We start from the raw sequence: 25,216 nt of genomic DNA on the forward strand, positions 1-25,216 counted from the left end.
AGTCGAAATTTTCGGCACCTTTTATGATTTTCGAGGACGCAAGTATACGAAAGAGTTACGAAACCTCGTTCAATTATAGCGTTGTTAGCGGGTACGTTCCTATGTACCAATCAATTATCAGATTTTATAAAATCAAATATTTCCTCCTAATATCCTAAGGATTTCGTTATAAGATTGTCAAGCTTTTACCAACAATCTAGACACGCTCGAACGTTTTTTGCATCCGCTTCGGAGGAACGCGTAACGAGTAACGAGTAACGAGGCATTCTTTGTTACGTTGCGTCTACACGAGCGGAGACACGACACGGGATATCCGAGAACACGACTTTCTCGTAGACAGCGACGTAATCGTTCGGAATAAAGTAGAGACGTTGAAGAAAGTAAACAACCGGCCGAAATTCACTCGACTTTCCCACGGAGGAGATTTCAGATAAGGAACAACGGTGTGTAGCAAGTACGTTGCATCGCGAGATGGAATCAAAGAACCGTAACACTTAGCGGACACTGGAACAGAAGAAGTTGACCTTTGAGGTCAGCCAGCAAGTCGCTGCTCGTCCTCGTTTCATAATCTTCCTCCGCGATTCACCGTAATCCTTCCCGACGTGCCAGCAACACTGGCAAAACCTTGAAATACCCCAGAAACTGAACGCGATTCGCTAAAAGAACGAGACGTCGAGAAAGGGAGAAGTCTGTGCTTGCCGAGAACGAAGGAAGTTTTATTGATTTTTCGAACATCTGATCTGCGATGAGAGCAAAAAAGGAGAGCGGGGTGGCCAAACGAGACAGGGGTTGGAAAGGGAGACACCGCCACTTTGCCCTATTTCCTACGGACCAGTTTGAGTGCAAATTTTCATAAAGTATATTGGATCTTTTAGGATGAACTAAAAAATCACCAAGCATATCCAAAACTAGAGACTTCAATTTTTCAACCGAAGAATTTCATATCCAGAAAAATATCTGAACCTGATTTTTCTGATTACGATTGATTATTTGCTTATGATTAGTACAATACGTTTTAATTGTCGAGTCTCGTACGATATGCTACCGGAAATCTGAAACAATACCCTTCTCTTTTGGATGCATATTGCATGTATCGCGTATCTATAAACGCGTATAGGTGTGTAGGTGTAGATTGTAGGTGTAGGTACGTAGGCGAAGAAGAGCGCGTGCTCCGTCTGCCCCTTTGTCTCCTCCGTGGGTCCGCATCTACCAACCTCTCGAATCTAGGCTGTTACCGTGGCAACACACAGGTATGAAATGGAGAGGAAGAATACCGGGATCAAAACGTAGACGGCGATGAACTTGCACCGCATACCAGACACTAAAAAGAAAATCTTCCACCTCTAATTAATGTTACTTTCAAAATATAACTAATTTGTCGTCGAAAGGATCGAATTCGATCCAACCCTGGTCGCAATTTCATCGAAATCTGTATTTCCTTTCTCCTTTGATGCTCGAGACTTCCGCTGTACGCTCCGTTCTTTAGAAATAATACGTCCCGATGTTCCACCAGCATCGCAGGTACTTTACACCCGGAAGTTTCAACTAGCAGCAACCCGGATCACAAAAGCCATAATACATCTTTTCACGTCCTATTTTATTTTTTCGTCTTCCGTGTCGCACGCTCAACGTGCATTCAGATTATTTAATCGTTTTCGTTAATGTCGTCGCTAATCGCAGAAAATTTATATCCCAAGTACTGTTTTGATGTAATTGCGGGAATATCGTACACGACCTGACCTCGTCCTGAATTTCTTCCCTCCAGGGTCGGTTGAGAATCCAGCAACCCTCCTACTCCATATTGCTAGGGCGCGTTGCCAAACAGGAAGAAAACGTTTCACAGGGAAAGCTGCATCGAACTGACAGCTTCGTTCGACTAACAATTTTCAAGCGTTAATTAATGGACAGCAATTATTATTTGCTTCTAGATTATTTCACACTTACGCTCGCTCGTACGATACGCTTGAACCGTAAAAGATGATGTAGTGAAAGTGATTGCAGCAACTCGAGCGTAATACAAGCTAAGTCGAGAAAATCAAATTTCCAACGATACTTTCGCAGACCTGTTTGTCCGTTTATCAGAAAATATAAATAGAAAAATTGAGGACACGATATGTGTACGTATATTACAGAAGTACGGAAAATGCGACAACATTGTGCATTCGTTTGAATAAATTAGCGCGTAATGGATGACTTCGGTGCCGGAAAGTGAAAGTACATCCGCCTAGTGATCAACGTTTCGTTTCTACGTATTTCGTGGCAAACTTAATATTAGGTTAAATAATAAATTCGTTCGGTTTCTAGGAGTAAATACATTATTTCCTGCGCTGTATCAGTTTCTTTTACAGGAGGCGTTTAATGTCGTTGACTCGCGAGATTCCGCCGCAGCTGGTTAATTAGCTTTCTAATAGTCAACTGAACGAAAATAAAAAGAGAATGTCCATAATTGCTGTCTGCGGAGAACGTTGCTCCTCATCGCGATATCACTGGACCATGTACTTCGTTATTGACAAATTATCGCAATTTAACTGAAAAGCATTAACCCACGATGTTAGCGCGGTCTTATTCAAACAGATTTCTATTTGTTTCGAGCATTACGAAATTTATTCGATGGAAAGTCAGTTAAGATGTGCAATTACGTACACAATGTATGTACAGCTTCTTACGTTACGCGAAACTGAAAAATTTGGCGTACGTTATAAAATTGAACGACTCCATTGCGAATCGTCGAACTGACCTGAAAGATAAGACTTGGCACAGGTAATGTAGCTGCACATCTGCCCTATCTTCGTCCACAGAGTCTTGAACAGTTCCGAATCGTACATCGATAAATGCAGCCAACTTGTTCCTTCCTTCTAAATCGTTACGTCTGCTCGACCTTGTTCTCCACGATTCGAACGTGCTATCGTTACAATATCGATGGAATACTTTCTTTTACCACTCGCGTATACTGTCCACCAAAATTTCTATTCGATTCACAGTTTACGTAACCGATAACGAGAAATGTGTATGCGCCTACGCGGCACCGACAACCCTTCTGGAAAGTATCAAAAACACGATTAAAAGTATCTCTAAATTCAATGCGACGAATGCAAAGTTTTGTAGGACGAAGATGCAAAGATTGTTAGAAACGATGACGCGGAGTCACACCTACGAGTTTTTCCTCGCGTCCTCGAATTAAAAGCAAGGTCCGTTACGCGTTAAACCTGCTGGGTAAGAATCGCTTTTAAGGTTTCTATTTAACATTGGATTTTCGTTTCAACGCGATTTGATTCCCCGTTTATATCCAAACGCGTTGCGTCAAATATTCTCTTAATTAGGACACACGAAAAACAGCTTGACTGATAACGGTTCATCGATAAATACGTGTCGTTGGTCGCGCGAACGAATAGTAAGTCGAACGCAAACGGCGGGAAGCGCATCGCGAATCTCGACGGTTTTAGTCAGACCCGGTGAGTATAAATAAGCAATTATTATCCTTGACTCTTTATTAAATCCTGCTACATAGACACGACCTTCGCACCCGTGGCGCGGTGCACTTGTCGCAAGTTACGTCACCGAGAAGCTTATGGACCGCCGCTTATCCAACCAATCTGTTTCTCGAATGCATCGTTTATACGCGAAAAATATACAAAAAATAGGTCTGTATTATGAGACACACGCGCGTTATGTACCGGTCGAAATGCTTAGAAGACCGCTATTTCCGACTCGTAATATGTATTCAAGGTTTCGTCGTTCAAGATATTCCGATAAAAGCCTGACCGACGAAAACTTCCTGCCTCGAGGGGACATCGATAATCGACGCTTAATTCGTGCGTTAGACGATCTACTGATTTGCAAGTGCACTTTGTTACACGTTAATTTATTTACTTCTGAGAAAAGAAAATTGAGCCACGATCGTTTGACAGCGATTAGTCGGTTGCGATGGAACGAACGATACTCGTCGCAACGCGTTTATTCGTTCAATTCGTTCGTATAAATTTTCGGAGCACCACCCAACGGAAGGCATTTAAATGTCACGGTATTTTAAGCGTCAAGGCGTTTTCACTGTACGAATACCATCGGAGAATGACACGATCGAAACTGGAAGGACTGGTGTCGCGTGATGTTTATGAAATATACGATCGAAATTGTCACCTAAAAAAAGAAGCCAAGCCGCGAAACGATGGAACACACTCGAAGGAGGATAAGACACGCGTGGAGAAGTTACGATTCCGATCCGAGACGAGACAGAATCGTACTGGAACCGTTCGAACGCAGCCACGAACGTAACTCGGTGACCGTCTAACCGAGTGACTGAACGATCGACTAACCGTTCGTTGGTCGATCGAACGCTTGCGAGTCCGATTGGATGACACGCGGTATGAAAATATGGGGGCCTGAATGTGTGCCCACGCGTGAACGTATGTGATCGAGCACGTTTCTCGCGTGTACCCTGGCGGTCGCTGAATCGGTGAACGTGCTTTGCCACTCCAATTAGACGGCTACATTAGGATCGTGTTCGAATCGAGCGAAAATCAACGTTATCGACGTAAATGTTTCGTGTGTCGATAGCTTATTAATTGCTCGATCATCGTGTTTGCGATCACGCGATACTCGAACGATTCCTTTGTGCGTGGCAACAAATTTTATCTCTGATTTTCGGTAACGCAGGCTGATAAATATCGGTGATCGATTTGCCCTCGAAACGGTCTTTAAAAAAATAACCAGAAAATAATTGAGATAAGAATAACGTTAAGGTAAGCAGGTGTACGACAGTTAATTAGTCGAGCGAGTTGCGAAGAGAATCGAGAACGATTGGTCGGTGGTCGATTCCGATGGTCGCACAGTGGTGCTGGTAAATAGCGGTGGCGCTCTCGGTGACGACATCGGTCTAAAGTTGCACGCGGTTCTCGATTAACTGTACTTCGAATCAAGCATGAGCCGCATACGCACGCGTCTTCCTTCGACTTAATACATACTTCCAAGAGACCGACGGCCTCTGTATAAATTAAACTTGTTATTAGGGTGCACGGTTAAAGTCAAAAATGAGTAGTCTACGTACATTTTTTACAACGCGCCATTTTAAACGACTCCTATCAATAATCGGAAAGAGTGAAACAAAGAGCGAGCGGAGGTGGTCATTGGAAAACGGATTCAAGGATGGTGGCGACGTACAATTAGATGACGCAAAAGCAACTACGCGTGCACGCTTTGAAACAACCAGCCACTTTGTATCGCGTTGCCTAAACTGAAAATCTATTGTCCTCGAACTTGAAAAGATAGACGGCAGAACGAGTGTTGCAAGTAGAAAAAAGTAGAAGAAAAAATTCGTAAAACCCAAGGTACAAATCGAAGGTCGCGTAGATCGACCACGATGAAACGCGAAACGCTGCAAATTCGCTGGAACCAACTCAAAAGCATTTTTTCGACACGACGTTACCAGAGAAAATAAACCTTGTTTTTCTCAGAAACAATGTGCGAAGAAGATAAACTACCTCTGTTCTAAAAAAATGGACAGACAAAAATACATCTGATCCTCGAACAATTCGGCTCCAGTTATACACGGATCCAAGAGTCAACTGTTGAATCAAAAAGTTCAAGTTAATATCCAGTATCAGTCGAACAATTCATTCTTTTGGTATTCGATCAGCATTCTCAGTAACCGGCGCACTGTTCGCGTAGACATCGACGGGTAATGAGTTTCGAACAATGAAGGAAAATTAGCAAAACTTTGCATACAATTCGATCGTTTCGATGCACGATGAAAAGCGACGCGAGAGGACAAAAGAACAGAAATAGAACGGAACTATGCGCCGTGAGTGGCGGCGATTTGGCGAGGAACGTTTTCAAGATGCTTTCTTTGGAAAAGAGAAGAACAATTTTCAGGATACCATTTTTGATATACATATTAGAAACATGAAAATATCGGTTATCATTTGAGAATGTTTCATGTTGGTGCAATTATACGTACACGGATGAACGAGCTTGACAAAACTTTAGCCAGAATTGTAGCGTCGATCTTTGGCCCTGGTTCCGAATTCTCTGGCTTAATTTTAGTTAACGTTCGCGCGTGTCAAGGACGCGATCCTATAAAGTACCGATTCATAAATTGTGCTTCGACCTAATCGAAAGACGATTGTTTCCAAGGAGAGAAAGAACATCACACAAAACGCGTCAGATTTTTTTGTAAATTTCCATTATAGAAGCAAGACCCACTTTCCTCGTCCGCATGTTTTAAAGATCGCAACGATGACACAAACTGCATGTAATACTCCAACTTATGGCTGCGTCAGATGTTTTCTAATCAGGCAAACGAGCTTACGAACTAGTTTTAGTTCTTTTTTTATAAAAAGAAATATTAGATATTCGAGCGTTTCGCTGCAGAAATGGAATGTTCGAAACCAGGTGGTGATATGCAAAAATTTCAATAATTATTACAAATTTATTTCGATCGTGTACGCGTGAAAGAATGGAAAAGCGAAAGGGAAAACGATAAGCAGATAATGCAATCGATTGCATTTAAAAGGCGAGATAATTTAAGATTACTTACGAAATATGTACTACTCGATTAGCCTTGAAGTTTCCGCGTCGTTAGTTCACAGCGAACAGGAGTGCGGAATAGAAAGCTAAAAGTGAAGCGAATTCCCTCGACGGTTTTTTAAACTTTTATTTCTACTTTTCGAAAATTTTCTCTGACGTGGATTCATTTAGAAAGCTCGTAAGGCGTTAAGCATTTATTAATTTTCAATTGACCAAGGAGGATTCTATGCTTTTATCGGTGTCCACTTTGCAAACAGTCCTTGTGTCTCGACTACGCTCATTGATCCGAAGCGACTGGATAACGATAGGGCAAATAATTCTCACGATATGCATTATGCAGTGACATTACCCATATACGCGAACCAATTAATGGCGAATATTCCGGTCGTCGTTGTAATTACTGTGTTTCATGGTGCGTTTACAAGAGCGAAATTTGATTCTTAGATCATACCAGGTATGATGAAACTAGCACTAATAAAATATTACAACGGAACGACCGTACCAGACACCTATAATGTGTTTGTGTTACGTAAAATCCAATGTTTGAGAAATGCAACTCCGCCCTCGGAAGATTAACATAAATCTCGTTCTTCCAATTACCAATGGTTTCATTCAACTCGGTGTCTGGTTCGCGCGAGTTTTGATCAAGAAAATTAAACGCTGCCAAGAAGTTGATCTTATGCAAACGTGGATGCACACCACGTTGCACTTAGAACTTTACGTCACGCATGCGATAGAGCGTCGAACTCGGTGGCGCGACGTTCCGTACTCTTTGCACGCCTATGTTCTTTTTTCTTCTTCTCGACCACTACATAATTCCGATCGTTCCGCAAACGAACAACAAAAAGCTTTCTAATCACAGTTTCTAAAACAACCATCCGTTCCTCTTCGTTTCGTACTCTTTCGCTTCTTTTATTACGTTTTCCCAATCCTTCTGACGCTCCAACTATGTAAAACGAAACGATCGATCGAGAGCCTTGTTTTTCTCTTGCACTCGGCGAACTTGTTGCCACGAACCGTGTACTATTTATTCTGCGATTAAGTAATAAATCAACATAGGAGAAAGTAATGTTTAATATTCAACATTCTACTCGAATAATAAATGAATTATTTATCGACCAAATGAGACGTTTCCTAGAATGATTGTACCCCGTTTTTTAGGGATAAATTAAAGATCTAAAAAAATCACGTATGATACTTAACTATTTTTCGTTCAAACAGTGCACCTGTATTATGTAATTCCAGGAAGCTATGGTGGCTTGCACCGGCTTCGTTACGCAACGTGAAAATAGGCACACGCCAAGCACGATCCTTGGAATTTTCTCTTTATCTAATATAAACGATTCTTTTTTTGTCAACGAGACTGTTGATCTTACTGTCTCGCAAAACGCGATGCCTCGAAAGAAAAAGAAATCTGTTGGCAGAATTTGATTTATAAAATTCAGCGTTACGGATTCGAACTTTCTTCCGTGTGATTTACGGAAGAAACCTGGTACGATAACGCGAAGCTGGTTCCTCGAGTCTTCGATTTCTTAATTTTCATAGCTTTACCTACGATTGCAAAACGTATAAATTTTCTTGTGTTTTCTCTTTCTGTCACGAGGGTACGATTAAGATTTTACGTAACCGCATCTTTCCTCTCTTTTTTTTGGTAGAAACGTGTCACCATTAGAAACATGAAAGAACCTCGATGAATAGCATTACGTTCGGGAAACATAGAAAAATAACGTGTACAGGAAATTACGAAGTAGCATATCCGTGCGACGTTAAGAACTTTTGTCGCGCGAGAGGCAGACCTTGGAATTTTATTCGCTAACAAACACAGGCCGAAAATCAGGACGAGAAGATATGCAATATAATTTCGCGCGAACGCGCGTCGCACGACAATGGTCGCTTTGTTCGTCAACCAGTATTTACAATATACGTACGTATATTCGCCGATGTAGACAACGAATCGCGTTGCCACGGTCTGTAAGCACTAATCTCTTTCGCGAGCAATCCTTGACCCCACTTGCGAGATTACATTTTGCCTCTTTGCTGCATCGATTCTCATCGGAGAACTGATCGTGCCGTTACACCGAAATGACAGAAAGTGGAAATTTAACGCTTCGTAGGATCTACGACCCCAGTAAATTCTACGTTCCTTAAAAACAGAAATCTCCTCGTTGTGTCATCGAGATAATTGAAACCATCGCGAACGATTTCAATTTCTTTGGAACGATAACCTTCGCGGTCGAAGCAAGAGAATATTAACGCCTGTTGGTATTTTCGTAGAATTTCGATTCTATGCTCGATGTTGTTGCTCCGAATTTCGAAACACCGTTGCGTCGTGCGCGTGCCTTGAAAAACAATCGTACTTTCGATTTCTTAACGTATCTAACTTCGAAAGATGCCCGGTTTCTTTCGTCGCGCTTGGAAACGCCGAGGGAAAGAAAATCCCTATCTTTGGTAGCGCCGAGACCGTGTCAGCGCATGATAAACTCTTGTGTTTACAGAACATATTTTCCTCCTTGCTCCTCTTCAAAGATTTAACACTACGACATTATATAAAGTAAGCGATGTCACTGATACCGACTACTTGTTATCGTAGCAACGATTTACGGCGACTCGCACATATTTATTTGCGTAAATCTTTTAAAGTTTAAAGAATATTTTTCTTTTATCACGATCACTGTCGTGGGTGGCAACATGCACAGAAAGCGTGCTTATCTACGGTAATTATCAAATTTAGAGTCACCTTCGAAAGCGAATGCAGGTTAAAAGATTAACGATACATAGCATGAATAATTACATAAAGTAGGTATAAACGCAGTAACCACGTTTTTTCTTGGAATTCAAAAGTATGTTAACAAAAGCGCGAGTCATCGTGTATGGAAAGGTAAGACGGTGAAAAATGATCGATCAGAAACGGATTATTCCGAGCGGAGATGTTTCTCGTAGTTTCTCCACGAAATGGAAACATTCGTATTTCCAAGAAACGCGTGCGTTTACGCTGTTGGTAGATAGAAGGAGTTGAGTAGTTGTTTGCACTCGCTTAGAAAGACAATTTAAAGCAGGTGACACAGACGACGCGTATTCTCGCTCGGGCACCTGCGTGTAACCTCCTTGGAAGATTACGAGCCAATGACCTCGCATCTGATAGCGTGTAGCGTGACAACGCTCTCTCAACGAAAAGAACACGCTCTCCATTCTTCGCCGAAACGAATTTTTATCCTATTATTACCTTCTTGTACCGCAAGTCGAGCGCGAACAGCCTACGCGAAAACAAAATTTCGTATTCGTAACCTTTCTAATTATCATCAGTTATCGTGTGTAATTATCATTTTTATAATTCAGAGTGGACAATGCTTTATCTACCTGTCTACCTTTTATATCCAGTAAACACGTTCACGACGATTAAACGCAAAAATGTATTCTCACGAGTGACGAGTCTCTCTCCCGGAAATATTTGATGCGTGTTCCTAGGACGAAATAAAAGCGGATCGTGACTGGAATTACATTTTTCCATTTTACGCATAACACTGCTAGGTAGTACACACGGCTTCGCCCACGCGTGAACGAGCCAAGAATTGCACAACGCGTTTGAAAAGCGCTCCTCGTCGAATAGGCTGATTTCTATTCCGTTGGATCGCGCGTCCAGACGAAATTGCTTGCAACCTAACTACTTAATTAGATCTAATTTCATTTCACTTTGCCTAGTTGAATCGAACGTCGTTACATTTCGTCTCGTCGTTCGAGGTTCTGAATATTTCAATTTTCGTGCGAAGACAATTTTTAACTATGACGACCAAACGAAAATAGGCTCCTATTAGTTAAGCAGACAAGGACGATCAATCTCCATTTCGACAGGGAGCTGGGATCGTAAAGATGGCAATATACATGTTTCTAAATGGTTCGCGATTGATTATATTGTAACGAACCTAACGAGTCGGCCGATTCGATCGTGATACATAGGGATAGAACTTACGAGATGTAAGTTACGGGCAAGCAAGATAGAACAATTGAGACATTGACGGTTATAAATGGCAATCTTACGTAACTTGTTTTTTTCACTCATTAGACTAATTAGAAACTCGAATAATGGTGCGACATTATCGTCGTGTGCAACATCGTCGCGCCTGGTAACTCGGTGTTCGCGGTAAAAATATTTTTTCAAACAAGAAAATAGTCTACGCAACTAGTCCCCTTAGTTTTCATTTTTGGAATAAAAGGAGTTCTCTGAACTGATTTAAAGGGAAAAAATGAAAAGCATCGAAAAGAAAAAAAGGTCAGTAGACATACCGTTAGTGGATAGTTAATTGTAACAAGAGGAAAGATAGAAGAGAGAATGGAGTAACATGGTTATTACAAATTCTGCGGCATGCCGTTGCCAGCAGCGATCGCGACCTGGTTTGCACACCAAGTCTAATGTTTATTTATCAAGTTTACGGTTCGTCCTCTTTCCGGCCTAGTTATCGTGTCGTGCTACGGTTGCCGGCTGTTTCAATCTCAAGAATAATCTTCTTTTGTTCACGGAACACTCGTTATTTCAGATAACCTTACGCTTATGTCTACGTCGATTCCGTAGACACGCGTTCTTCTACGATACGTAAAATCTTAAAAACCTTACATCATTCTATCTGGAGAAGTTGCACCAGTGAAACCACGGAGTAAATTATTTCTTCCCCTGATAGAGAGTAAACGGAGAAAATTTCAGGAACACACGTAGATCAGTGCCTAATGCACCGATATCCGTGTCGCCTACTTTTAAGCAGAGCAGCCTGGAAGTCGGACAGGCAATTTTGAATGGCTATCTCGAAAACGTAGCTCTAGGTATTAGGCAATGGTAGAGAACACGTACTATAATTCCAAGTACTCTTTAACTGTAAATTTTGTAATAACGTTCGGTGAGTCAACGTCGACTCGTTTAATGGAGTTACTCACAATCAGTCAAATAATGAACGCGAAAGCACGTGTGAGCTCCCTGTGCCACTAACGAAACGTTAACCGACCAATTTGTATTTCGACACGCGCGCGACCCACCTCCTGTCGACAACACAACTCCAAATTGTAGCCTGGAATTTCCAGTTAATCATAATTCTTGTCGTTTCCTCCCGAAAGAGCGCACCTTGAAAATCTAAAACGAACTACTAAACATTACGCAACGACCGAGCCAACGTTCTATGCTCTTCCAGGTAAAAAGTTTCCCAAAATATAAATATTTATCGTCAGTATATATTTATAATTAGAGATCCTTTGAATATTTATGACGGGAATTAAAGCATTCGTTGTAGATTAATGTTTGCAATTAGCGTTGCATTAGAATTATTTTTTTTCTTTTTACACTCAAATACATCTTGCGTCACGCAACTGCTCGCTCCTTTATCGTTCGTTACCGCCACGCCAAGCCTGCATATGCTTTTTTTTTTCTTTTCCTATCAAACTTATAATAGACTGCACTATTGAACAATGAACTCCTTTCGCTCGAAACAGAATGCGTGCAACGCTTGTTTCAAGCTCGAATAAAAAATACCTTTCTACGATTAATTAAAGTCATGTTCCGTGTAAGTACCACGGATCATCGATCGAGTTTTTTAAGGCGAACGCAATGTAAAAAAGAAAAAATGATACCCGATGCGACAGCTTGCAAACACACATGGAATGCAATTTTGAAAGTCAACGAGCTGATGCTCGATGAGGAAAACGCGCTCTGTAAAGGTATAGCCTGTTGAAAGATCGTACAATGGAAGCCCCGTTAATACGATTCTGCATTCGTCATGGTAGCCCGAGTACATTGCACCAAATACTCGACGCATCGTTAAATACCAGGAACTTGACACTGATCGTTGCGGAGATTGCACGTATGGCATAAAAGCACGGTTGCGGATAGCTATTTTACTCCGTGTTTGTTAATGATTTACGTTACAAAACAAGAGTAACGAAAAACTAAAAAATTAAGTTGTTCACGGTACTCTTCGTATCGTTTGATTTGTTAGTTTAAGCAGCAAGAAAGAACCGTTTAATCGTACGCGTAGAACTTTTCTATTGAATTATCTACAGCAACGGCGAGCATGTGTTCGCTTCGTAAGCACGGTCTTTTTATTAATGGCCACTGCCATATGTACGGAACACCTGTGATGACTAACAGTACCGCGTAGTCAAGTATAATAAGCGGAGATTACGTTCGCGTATGTTACTTTGCAGGAGTATCGATTTCGTCTTATCCAAACTTTTCTACGAGCAAATCCAGAGGACCTAATGCGACGAGGTAATTCCATCGGTTATCTTATAACGACGTAACTCGTTGGGGTGAAAAGCAGAATTTTCCAATTTACCTGACTTTCCCATCGGTGGTTGGCCGAGTCTACTGAACCACCTAAGGAATCTTCTGGCCGTGGTCGCGGCGGGCGGTCTACATCCCTCCAGTATAACAACACCATTATTATTGTTATTATTGTTGTTATTGTTGTGGTTGTTATTGTTATTATTGTTGTTGGGGGTAGAACGTTCCGAGGGTGCTGCTCTGCTGTAAGGCGACATCCAAGCAGTGGTGGTGCTTTGAATGGTGGCACCTTTGACGGTGGTGATGGAACTGGTTATTTTAGCCGGGTGCGGCACCCAATCTTCCGAAGCGACGGGCATTTGTCTCGCCCTCTCGTCGGACGAGTCGAAAACGAAGCCACAAACGGGAAAGTCATTCAAGGTGTTGCGCTTGTACCGGAAATTCGACCGGTACGATGCATCGTCTCCGAATACACACGATTTCCTGTTGTTTCCACGCTTTTTCGTTGGTCGTAATCAACCACCGATTACAATGCAATCTTTCGAAGCTTCCTTCGGATAACTCGGCCAGCGAGTTATAGTTTTGACTCGACACGCGACAAGCTGCAAAGATTACGCAGGAGGATGGTTTTTGCGCGCATCTGTAGGTTTGCGGTCGTCGCCTCCAACCCCTTATCTACGCTCGCTCGGATGTTTGCTTTGGTAGTTATAGTCACGTGCTTCCCCCTTAACTTGTTGCACATACCTCGATCGACTCTTTCCGTATTCTGGATACGGTTCCTACTAGGTCTTTTTTTCTTTCTTGCTCGTTGTGCGCGATTAATTATGCGGTTATACGTGTAAAATTGTTCTTAATCAAGAGGAGAACTAATTGATTTATTTGGTAGATTAGTAGGTACTTCGTTTTCGTAGGAGACTTCCTGTGTAAATACTACGCTACCGTGGAATGGTCATCGAATACTCGAGGATCGAAGAAGCAACGACCTTTAAACCGCGATCCAACGATATCCTTCGAAGATCCTCGTCGTTGGCTTCCTACGGTTCGCGAAGGTACACACGGCATAGGTTCCTTCTTAAGTAGGATTATTGCACTTTGTCCTACTTTGCACGATCCGATCCAGTCTCGATTAACGGTTTCTCTTAGATCGGTGCAGGAATCTGCTCGTCGACGCCAACAAATCTTTCTACGATCGACTCGAAGTCTCGCACGCGAATAAGGATATTCTTTTGTCCTTCGTTAGCTAATTGGCTAGACGAATCCTTCGAAACTATACTCCCCGTGGACAATACGTTTGGAGGTCGAGGTTGATCCACTGAATCGTTGAACGTGGCTCGGTCGGTCACGTAGTTGCCGCATTATCCGCGTCTCCTCGACAACCAACCGACTATCCAACTATCCCCGTCGTCCTCGTCTTCGACGTCGTCGCCGACGCGCACGATTCATTCGGTTCGAACCGAATCACACTCGTACCTACGCGTATCTCTTTCTTTTACACCTTTCTTTCCTGATGATCAAGCAAATATTCTTTCTCCTCTCTTATCGAAACGATCTATCCGAAAGAACGAGCAGTACACGAACCAGCGAGATATCGTTCGATCCGTACAGTGCATTCGAAGGATCGAGTTCTCGCAACGAGCACACTTGTTTGCACTTGGAAACACTGCGAAGTTTGCACACCAGGTATACGTATGAAATCGAATTACCGGTCTTGCGTGAAATCGCACAACGTTGCGGGAACACCGTTTAACCCATCTTGAGATATGTAAGTGGTGAAAGAAAACGAGTGGATCGTACGACTTCGTTCGGCCCGCGGCAAACACGAGTAAGAGTAAAATAGAAAAATCGTTGAAAAACGTGGCGAAGCTCGCGAACGGTTCGATACTGACCGCGCGTCTCCCGACCTGACGACAGACTCGAACTGCCACCGACCGCTTCTCTCGACACTGTCTCTGCCAACTTGCTCTCCGTGCTTCTCTACCACTCCTCTACCGTTGTCTACCGATCGTCTCTCCTCTGTCTCCCTGCTGTTCTCCTTCTCTCTCTAGTTCCTACTCGTGTTAGTGTATCAGACCTGTATCCGTGCACGCGTATACACCTTCAAGCAACACCGACACCCGCGTTACCACTACCGGTGCGGTGGTAGACTGTCGCTAACCGCCCCACCACGCCAACACTTTTTCTTCGGTCAACTCCCTCTCGCACTCGGTACTTCGTAACCATTTCTTTATCTTCTCTTTCCTCCTCTTGCCCTCTTCTAGCTAACTCTTTTCGCCTAGCGAATACACAACTGGGAAACGTCGCGACCAACACAAACGTACATGCGTGTATACATATAGGTTTGCGGTGGCGGCAACTCACCTCTCTCGTTCCCGGCCAACAGCAACACGTTGCGCTCGCACCGAACTGCACACGGAACGCGTTTTCACGTACGCGAGACGACACACGTACTCGTTGGACACGATTCGTGGGCGATTTTCGAGCGAACGAAAAACGGAGCGAAGCAGAAAAAAGGGAAACGAAGGATGCGCATTCGCCTCAGCTGACGCGCCGTGACTGCTGACTGACAGAGAAGCGCGGCTCTTGTGCGGTTACCTACAGCCTAACCTGACTCGTCGCGGTTCTACCCTTCTCGATTCCTCTCGCCCCGTGCATCGTCGTGCCCGCAAGGGCATGCGAGCTCCTTGTTTACCTGCATACCGCGATCACGCGATCCTAGCGCGCCAACGTTCGAATCTTTTTAACCGTCGCGTTTCGAGCCCGCAACGCGTAACCTTGTCATTCGACTCGATGCGGTTTCAATTTTAATACTTTCCTGCATTATCGAAGTTCCTCGATTTCAGCTGATAACGAACGATAACGCGAAGCAAACTCGCGTCTACGGTGTCGAGAAAGCGTCCCGGTAAGATCGAAGCGTGTTTGGTCGCCGGCCAAAGCCCGATTTCGTAAGGATCCACCCACGATTTCTTTTTGCAATCGACGAAACATCGTTTAAGCTGAAAATGGAAAGTCGTTGTATTTATTATTCGAGCGGGGAGCGTAACCGCTCGTTCTAAAGACGATGTAAAAACAGAAAGCGTGTCCGATCGAGTTCAGTGAGACTTCACGGCTCTTCCCGCGTCTTCCTGTTTGCCCGCCGTTGATATGTACTCTTTCGAGTTGCAAAATCTCTTGAAAAAAAAATTTCTTTTTTTAATTAAAAATTTTTAATTTTGCAATATTCCTTTTTTCGCCTCTACTTATCTCAAAAATAACAAATTTGGTTTGAAGTGATATGAATGATACGTAAGATATTTGATACACGCCCGATAATGATCACTTAAGCGACTAACAAGAATTCATTTATATGCGACATCGTTTACATTTCGTGCTGGTTATATATTCCGATATCAATCGTATAGTATAAATGTTTACAAAATCCACTATGAAAATTTACTTTGTGAAACAGTGCTAGCATTCAGAGATAAATTGCATTGAGACGAAACAGAGATCCAAGACGCGTCGAAAAACTGATATTGTTATATAGCAGAAACGATCGACACGCTTCTTATCTTTTATTTGTCCAGATTAGAATGCTCGATCGCAATAATATTTATCACGCTCGGCTTTAGATCGGAAATTGTTAATCATCGCTAGCTGGGATTCATTTACGTCATTTCGTATCGACGGTGAATGAAATCACATCGACACGAAAATATAAGAATATCACAAAAAAGAAATTGAATTTCAACGTCCTGCCGCGAAGATCTGACACGAATGTCAATAAGCGTTCACTATTGAGTACGCCTTCGCGTTCAAAGCGACGACGGTAAAATCAAGATGTCTAGAGCGGACGTTGATCGGCGTCGTCGGTCAGAAGCTGCACCGATTTCAGTAATTAATCGTAAAATGGTTGGACGCCAGCACGGTATTCTCGGTGTAAAAATAGAGGCGCCACCGACGTAAGGAGTGTAACTTATGCAATGCATTAAAGACAGTGCCCTCCGTGTATAGATTACTTTGAAAATGTTCTCGCATATTAGCCGCATTTGTTAACGCGTTCGGCATCGACGAATGCGTTGAATTGTTCGACCGAAAGATTCGAGCACGTGGCACGCGCTAATAGTCTCGCGATTTCTTCCACCGATCGCGACCAAATCTTCCTAACTAACCTTTAATTACTGTAATTTAATCGCACGCTAGCCGAGTCGGCGAGAAAACATGGAATGAAACGAGTCGGATAAGATCTACGAATCGAACGATGCACTCTATTGTTGTTTGTTCTTCTCGCGGAAAAGAAAGTAGCTCTTTAACGTCCTACCGACGACGATAGGACTCTGACACGCGTGCCACTGATTACAATTGAGAAAATTCAATGAAAAACACGACGCTTGATTCGACATATGTACTGCGAGACGAAATTAGGGCATGCCGCGGATCGCATTTGCGAAAAGATGCGTTCAGAGAACGGTGCTGAGAAGATTACCTGGTTATCGGTCAACCACATGGTTTCTGCTCGATCACTCTGGATCTTCGAATCGAAAAATCATCGTAAACGCTGATCGTTAAAACACACACTTGACCTAGAATAGCCAGAGGTGAAACGAACGCGAAGACCGGGCTACAGAAGGCTCGAGAGACGAGGAGGTAAAAGCAGGATGACGAAGAGGAAGACGTTGTTGGCAGCGGTTCAAAGCGCAGTCCGACCTAACTGAAATACTGCAGTGCTCCACTACGTGTCGCATACCAGGTGAAAATATTGCGGAACTGTTACTTTACCAACCAAGAATATATTGTATAATCTACAAGGTGGAAAACTGTCGTTGTACTTTCTCCGCGAGATTGAATTTGTTTCAGTTTTGTTTTAGTCCGCTCTAGAGATGGATTATTTAAACGTTGACCAGTTGAAAATTTACATTCTCCTTTCGAAAGGGAAACCATTTCACGTTAGTCAAAAATACGTCGTTTTAAACTTGTTCTTCGACGAGTAATGGCGGACCAAGCATAGAACGGATAATTTTCATGGGAAGAAAAGAAAAAGAATCGGTAGAGCGATCGCGTAAATACCAACGAGCAGGATTTCCACTCTAATAACGGTAGCACAGTAGGCGTTAACAATAGTGTAGAATCTAACAATAGCAAGCTGCGTGGAGGCTTTCGGCAATTTTCCTAAAACACGGCATCGTTCCCAAGCGTGCTTAGTTTGATCGCCTTTCGAAGATATCTACCTTATCAACCAGCGACAGCAGGTAAACCTGTCCAACAGATAATACCGCTAACACGATCGAAACTCTTGGCTAGCTCTTTGTGCCCATTCGAGCCAGATGCCTATCAATTTTCGATTCAACATAAACTAATCTGTTCACCTACGATACGCTTAATGCGAATAGATTTTCGCAAACATTTCAAAAGACTTTCCACGAAGAAAGTCGTTCCCGTGCATCACAGGGAAGATTAACAGGAAGCCAAACACTTTCCATTTCTTCCAGACAAGTCGTGAAAACAATAGATCTTGCGCAACAAACTATACGTCGCACACTGTGTACGATCCATCTTCTCTGCAATTATTTCATTTCTTTGCTTGGAAAATACGACGCAGAAAAACAAGAGAAGAAAAGAATCCGAGAAAAACATAAAGTTTGAGAACCTAGTTTAAATTTGCACCGTATCGTACGCGAACGATCGACAACGTCAAACAGATCTAATTAAAATCTTTCGTTGTTCGAATACTGTTCGAACTAGATGCTACGTTAACGATAGTGCCACTTCAGAGACGCCATTGCACAAAAGCACCGTTCCTTCGTACGGAAAAAACCTGCTTCGATGGTAAAATAGCGGAAGTAAGAGTATAGATAAACATCTAGCACAGGATATCTTCGATTGCAATTTCTATCGTCAATTTTATACGTATCGTAATCTTTGTGCTTAAAAGAATAGCTTCTCGGCAAAGTATCTCGGTCTTAGCACAGATTTCACACGGCGTACCTTAAATTTTTCGTGTGCCTACTCGTATCAGTTCAGAAATGGCTAACGCGATCGATGAACAAGCAGGAGAATGGTCACGCGAAACAAAGCAATTTTCATCAACTAGCTCGAACAAATCTTCCCGACCTCGTAACTATCGTTCTCCATTAGTCACGTTTATACATTGAAAAAACGCATATTATACGGTCAAAATGATAAAACTTTTCCTTGGTATAACTACATACGTCACAAAAGACACTTTATTCATTCGCGACAGGTTGTCCTTCGACGATTCGTTCTTCGCGAGGACACTCGTTATCGTTACGAATACGAATAACAAAATTGGACAAAGTACAAGAACTAATCCAGATAACTATAAGCGAAGGCAATGTAAAACTGAAAAAGGAAAGTCACGTTTGATAACGGTAATTACTATTTAACTTTGTTCCACTGTAGGACCGCGTGCAAACGTTTCTATTTTACCAACACCTAGCTCTAGAATTTTATTATCTTTCCTACTAACGCTAATCCATCTTTCTACGAATATAGAGTAGACTCGAGGAAAAGGAACGTGTAGGAAGAACAGTGGGAAGCTTCTTTCCACACACCTTTTCTTAACCAAGGGAAATGTAATGTGTGCATAGGACACAGCACGGAAGAGACAAGAAAGGATAGCGATCGTTAGGTCCGGTACGGTGATCGTTGGGTGAGAAGTGGCATTGCACGCTTCTGTCGCATTGGGAGTTTACTGCTTCCGCGTCGGCATAATTAAACGGATTAATGAGCGCGCGTTTTGCGTTCAGACTTGGTTTCAAGTTAAAACGCGAGAATGTGCAAGGTTAACGCGAGTCGTGATTAACGTCGATCGCGAATCCGGAAGAGTGCCGTATATTCCATTTATAGTCGCCACTTTACATTATCAATTTGTCAATTAATCGTTTGAAGACGCGAAACATTTACTTTAAGTTATTTTAAAATATCCCCTTTAAGCATAAAGAAATGCAATATAAAAAATATCCCCTTTAAGCGCCGAAGTCCATCAATGGAAACGGTGAGCTCCGCCGAAGAAACGGGAAAAAAGGAACAGGTTTCAGGAAGACGATAAAAAAATGATACCATTCACGTATCTCGAGCAAGCGAACGATAGAAAAAACTAAGCGCCGAGAGATCTCATAAAAGAAACTTGTAAAAAAAGCAGCTTCTCCGTGTTCGCGTAACCCGAGAACCATTGTCGTAAGTATCAAACTATTTCTAAATAAGTGGCGTAAAATCGAGTTTCTGAAGAAAATAAAAAGCTTCGAAGCCAATGGTACAAGTTTGAAACGAACATGGTACATTATGAATGCTAAGAAAGAGACAGCTGATTTTCTTCTTATTCTTTCGATAAATTGCCGTATTCATAATTTTGCTTCGAAAGTGAGTAACCTTTTACCTTTGTTCCTTTTTTTACTTTGAAACTTTCTCTCTGTAGAAACGAAGTATAAAATTCGGATAGGACACGTACCTTCTTGATTGGGGTTATTAACGTTAGGGTTCGGATGAGAAGTCAAAGAGGACGGCGTCTCATCCTCGGCGACGCCCATCGTTGTTGCTGCCGTTTGCTGATGATGCGTCTCCACTTCTGTAGCCTCTTCGCACCTGCAATAAAACAGACATCGCAAATCTTTATTTTCTATTAGGATGATCACCTTATGACGTGTGTACGCGTGCGCGTAAAGATACACAAATAGAACGATATGTTACACGAGAACTAATCCTTTCTCCTCTAATTTTCTTCTGCCAGACTCGAAACTAGCAATCAATTTCAGCATCAGATTCACGACTATAATAAAGAACGAAAGACCGCGGTGAAAGGATTACCCCTGTCGTTTAGAAGAAAATTCGAGCAAGGATGGAAGGTGGTACGGTTCGTGTGGTGAACACCCACGACATTATTTCCAAGCGATCGCGGTTCGCCACAACAGGCTGTTTTTTACCGATCGTCTTTTCATGCCTTCGCAGGTAGAAAGTGCTTACATAAAGTTTCGCTTTACTTACTGACAGTGGCAGAGAGTCGAGTCAAGGACCCGATGCAGTCGCAGCGAGAAACGACAAAGCGCGAACCGACTGCGACGTCTACACGTGTAAACACAGTTCATTGATAGCTAACCGAAATACGTGTACACCTATTCGAATCGCGAACCGTAAATACTTTGCCTGCTTACAACATTTCAAACGCTCGAACGTACTTTAAGTCTTCTCAGGAACGCCTTCTAAAAGGCATTATCGGGCATGCTAGATAAGAGAACGTTTTCAGGACAAAGGAATCGAGCTTCTTCGACTTACCAAAGTATTCGATCTGTACAACTCGATTTCTGGCAAGTTCGCGACCTTGCCCGTCCCGTGAACGCGAGTACAACTGAAAGTTGCGTGAACGCAACAACGGTGTGTCCGTAGAGAATATCAACGTTATCTGGCTGCATCCTGTGCGGTTCAACTATACGAGTAACGCATTGATAGAGTGACGCGAAGAAGAAATAGATATTTTAGAAAATAGGAAACACGCGGGTGCTCACGAACCGAGGAGCGACGTCGCGGCGCGGCGGCGCCACGCGTGATGCGCTCTGTAAAACGGAGCGAAGAGAGGAGAGGAGAGGAGGATATATCGCGGTGTCTCTAACGGTATATTGACCTCCGCGATGCCGATTGTCGTAAACACGTATTCTATATCTCGCACGCGACCACTTTGCTCGCTCGTTTAAGCTTTCGCGTCACGATACTTCTTTCTTATTCCGCGACGCTTTGCCCCGCTTAACGATTAAGCGGTCTTCTACCTCTCCGCCGGCAAGGGGACTCGTACGGATTAAACTAGCGAGCAGAAAGTATTTGCAGTCATCGGGGAGGCGCTGTTTCGAATTCTTAAAACGAAACGCAGAAACGTGATCTTTGCTTTTCTGAAAAATCACTCGACATGTAACGTACGAGCAACGTTCTTACGCGAACAAAGGCCAGGATCGAAAGTACAAAACAGGCTAATTCCTGTGCGTGTTAGCGTAACGTTATCGTTTGTTCGTGGAACCGCTTGGAAGTTCATAGGCTGAACAGAGTCGACTCGCTTCCCGTAGCGAAACAGGCTCCTTCTACTCTCGCGATACTCTTGGCTCGTTTCTCCTTCGGCCAACGACCGTCGCTACACCTTTAGTTTCAAAGACGCTCCCTTTTGCATTAGCCTCTACGTAAACGCGACGTTTCCCGCCCTCCCTTCAAACAGACTATCCCTCTATATCCGAACAGCGCATAGATCTCCTAGAGCAACGTGCATACCTTGCTCCCGATCGATTCCGCTTGGAAACCCGCTACTTTCTAACCTGCGTATCCTGCGCTGCGACGCTGAAAAGCCTTCCTCTCCTACCTACCATTATTTTCTCCCGTCTAATCCTTGCTTTTATTCAATTATGTATCAATTTGCACTGTTTAAAAAATAGAAACGAGAACGATAGCGTATCTCACACGATAGAGTTTTAAAAAAAAAGTAGCCAGTGTTCGATCGCGATACGATCGAGGATAAACGAGAAGTCGAATAATGAATTAGGGCGAAGCGAAATTTGAAGGTGAAGCGAGAGTGACGTTTTCATGGAGGAAAGAGAGCAAGGAGCGTATCGAGAGACACTCGAAAAAGAGACGAGACCGGTTTCACTCGCGTCCCTGTCACGATATTCGTGCACAAAGGTGTCGTAGAACGATACCCGTTGATAAAACGTACGACAGTATGCGTGAAAAGAGGCGTACGCGCGTCAAACGCGAACCGTATAATAAAGGATCTTACGCAGAGATGAATGGAAATGATTAGTGTTTACAAGAATACTTTTTGTTAGGTTATCGCCAGTCTTCCGTACCGTCTACGAAGACAGTATTTTCCACTGTCTTACACTCGGTGAAGAGACGTCGTAACGGATGCAATGCTCGCTGCCAACGAAACCCTTTCTTCTCCTTTCGCCATAATTCGCCCGTGAAACGTCGTGTATTCGAAGGCACACCGTACTCACATCTTAATACGCGACTCCGTCTTGAAGCTGCATTCGTAGGCCCGTTTATTCGATTCTTCGATACAAGGATATCGCGTCAGCTATTTCGCTCGATGTTACTCTCGATCTTTGATATTTCACTGTACTCCACTCCACTCACTACCGCCGCTCCCCGCGATCCTCGAGAAAAGATAGGCAATATATTCACGAGACTACCACCAACCTACCAGCTATCGTTCAGAGTCCCGGCCAGTTCTCGTTCTCCCTTTTCCGCGCCGAGAACTCTGTTCACTTTTTTCAGCCGCGTCGAACTTGTTCTCCACCCGCGACAAATATCGAATATCCTTTGTCCGAAATCACTACGGGACCGATGGCCGACAAATAATCACGATTTGATTTACAACGAACCCGTACGGACCGTGAAAATTGTGAAAACGATGAGATATTGACAAATACGTCGCGGCGTCGCGACACCATCGACTAAATTTTATTCCGCCGCCAGGTGGCGCCACTTTTCAACTTTAAGGTCCTTTTGACTCGTCGAAATATTCTTTTTACCAAAACTTATAAAAGTATCTGTTTTTTGGAAAATGTTTATATCCCACCTTCCTCGAGGCTTTTAATTACTCTTATTTTAATGACTCTTCCCAATTTCAATGATTCGGATTAATATGGTATTTACAATTTAAATGAAAGATCACAGGTGTCCCACGCACAAGAAAAATTAAATTATATATGTATAATATTTATAATAATACAAGTTTTATTATTTTTTCTTATTTTATGATTAATAATACTGTATAAAATAATATGTACACTTATTTTTGATCAATTTTTTTTATACCAAAAATCATGATGGAGTTGTCAAAACGTATGTAAATAAAGGATTAGTAGAGGGGATTTGACGTTATTTCAAAAGTCGAATTAATATAAAGAAATAAACGTACTTATTGTTATTCCTGCCGATAGAATTTATTTTCCCTGTTTTGAATAAAGTATTCTTTTCTAGCTCATTCCTAAAATACAAATGCCTTTCATATCCCTTGTAACAACTATCCTAACCTAAAATAATATGATCTTCGTTGTATTCTAATGATTTCTGTTACACGTCAATAAATTTTATTATACAATGGATAACATATTTGGGAAAGAGGACTCTGGAAATGAAAGTGAGCACATAGATGTGGAGGAAAAGGAAGAGAAGGGTAGTCCTTCTCCACATTCTGGAACTAAGGATGCGGAGTCAATGGATATTGATAGTATGCAGGTCAAGGTATAATTATAACACACAAATCATAATATTTTTAAGTTTAATTCATCTTACTATTTTAAATTTGGGTAACTATTAGGTAGAATCAGATGCCATGAGCTCTCAATCTCAATCTGATGTTGAAGAAGTAGGATCCAATTCATTGTGCACAGCTGTGGAAGATCAGTTGGAAATTGTTAAACATGAAATTGAGATGAGAGAAGAAGATCAAGCTACAGAGGACATGTTTGAAAATGATATAGTTCTACCTCATGCGAATCCAACAAGTATTAAAGAAAGAAGAGAAAGCAAAGAAAAAAGCAAGAAAGAGTTGGAAGAAGAAGAGAGAGAAAAGATGCAGTACATGTCTAACTTTTACATTATTATATTTACTATTTTCTACAAATACATAAAAATATATTTGTTTATTTCCTAACAGAGTATTAGTTTCAAATTTTACTGAAGATCAATTGGACAGATATGAAATGTATAGAAGAGCTGCTTTTCCAAAAGCAGCGATAAAAAGGGTAATATCTTCTTCTTTAATTATACTATCTTGTGCTATTAAATATTTCACGATTACGTTCTTTATTATAGATTATGCAAACTATAACAGGTTGCTCTGTATCACAGAATGTAGTTATTGCTATGTCTGGTATCGCAAAGGTGTTTGTTGGAGAAATTGTAGAAGAAGGTAAAATTGAACTTTAGATTAACATTTTTCACAGAGAAATTGTATTTATCTAATTTAATACTGTAGCTCTTGATGTTATGGAAACTCATCAAGAAACAGGGCCATTACAACCGAAACATTTGAGGGAAGCCGTTCGAAGATTAAGACTTCAAGGACAGATTCCGAATGGTCGTGCTCATAAGGCGTTTTTTAGGCTATGAATACTTCGTGGCTAATGTTAAATATACGTTAATTTAGAAGATTGTTATTTTTCTACAAAAGAGAAATTTGATAAATGCATGATACAGAAGCGAGCCAATTTAGAAGCAAGTACAAACGAGTTTCAATTAGAGGTGTAACAAATATCTGCTGTAAATGTTTTGTGTACACTGAAATACTCATATTATTTGTATTCGCGTAAAAAATAACTTCCATTATATAGCTATTATATTTATACATACGAAATAAGACGAATATCAAAAATATCGTTATCTCGATTTTATTGGGTATTAAATAACCTGAACATATTTAATGAAAATTATTTTCCTCACTATTTTTAATCGAAT

The 25,216-nt window shown here is 42.0% G+C and overlaps 2 protein-coding genes across 5 annotated transcripts in view; one reads left to right on the top strand and one right to left on the bottom strand.

Annotated features, from left to right (window-relative positions):
• Nucleotides 1–23,151, bottom strand: part of LOC114877193 (serine/threonine-protein kinase tricornered) — a 36,508-nt gene extending 13,357 nt beyond the window's left edge. The window contains exons 1-2 of one of the 4 annotated variants that reach the window (XM_029189461.2): nucleotides 22,750–23,151; nucleotides 20,229–20,362 (exon numbers count right to left, since the gene is read on the bottom strand). In XM_029189461.2, the coding sequence (XP_029045294.1) occupies nucleotides 20,229–20,362; nucleotides 22,750–22,751 (136 nt within the window). In that variant the 5' untranslated portion in view covers nucleotides 22,752–23,151. Of the gene's footprint in view, nucleotides 1–2,737; nucleotides 3,038–4,137; nucleotides 4,295–12,836; nucleotides 15,289–20,228; nucleotides 20,363–22,599; nucleotides 22,685–22,749 lie in introns of those variants that run through there. The other 3 variants (XM_029189479.2, XM_029189470.2, XM_029189451.2) reach the window with 3 other exon arrangements.
• Nucleotides 23,152–23,517: 366 nt separating this feature from the next.
• On the top strand, nucleotides 23,518–25,177 carry LOC114877141 (transcription initiation factor TFIID subunit 11). Its single transcript, XM_029189352.2, has 5 exons — nucleotides 23,518–24,001; nucleotides 24,078–24,337; nucleotides 24,417–24,504; nucleotides 24,575–24,671; nucleotides 24,738–25,177. The coding sequence occupies exons 1-5, from the start codon at nucleotides 23,858–23,860 to the stop codon at nucleotides 24,869–24,871; spliced, it is 723 nt and encodes a 240-aa protein (XP_029045185.1). The 5' UTR covers nucleotides 23,518–23,857; the 3' UTR covers nucleotides 24,872–25,177.
• Nucleotides 25,178–25,216: the final 39 nt, after the last annotated feature.

The sequence above is a fragment of the Osmia bicornis genome, chromosome 4, assembly GCF_907164935.1.
Source record: "Osmia bicornis bicornis chromosome 4, iOsmBic2.1, whole genome shotgun sequence".
Taxonomy (NCBI): Eukaryota; Metazoa; Arthropoda; class Insecta; order Hymenoptera; family Megachilidae; genus Osmia; species Osmia bicornis.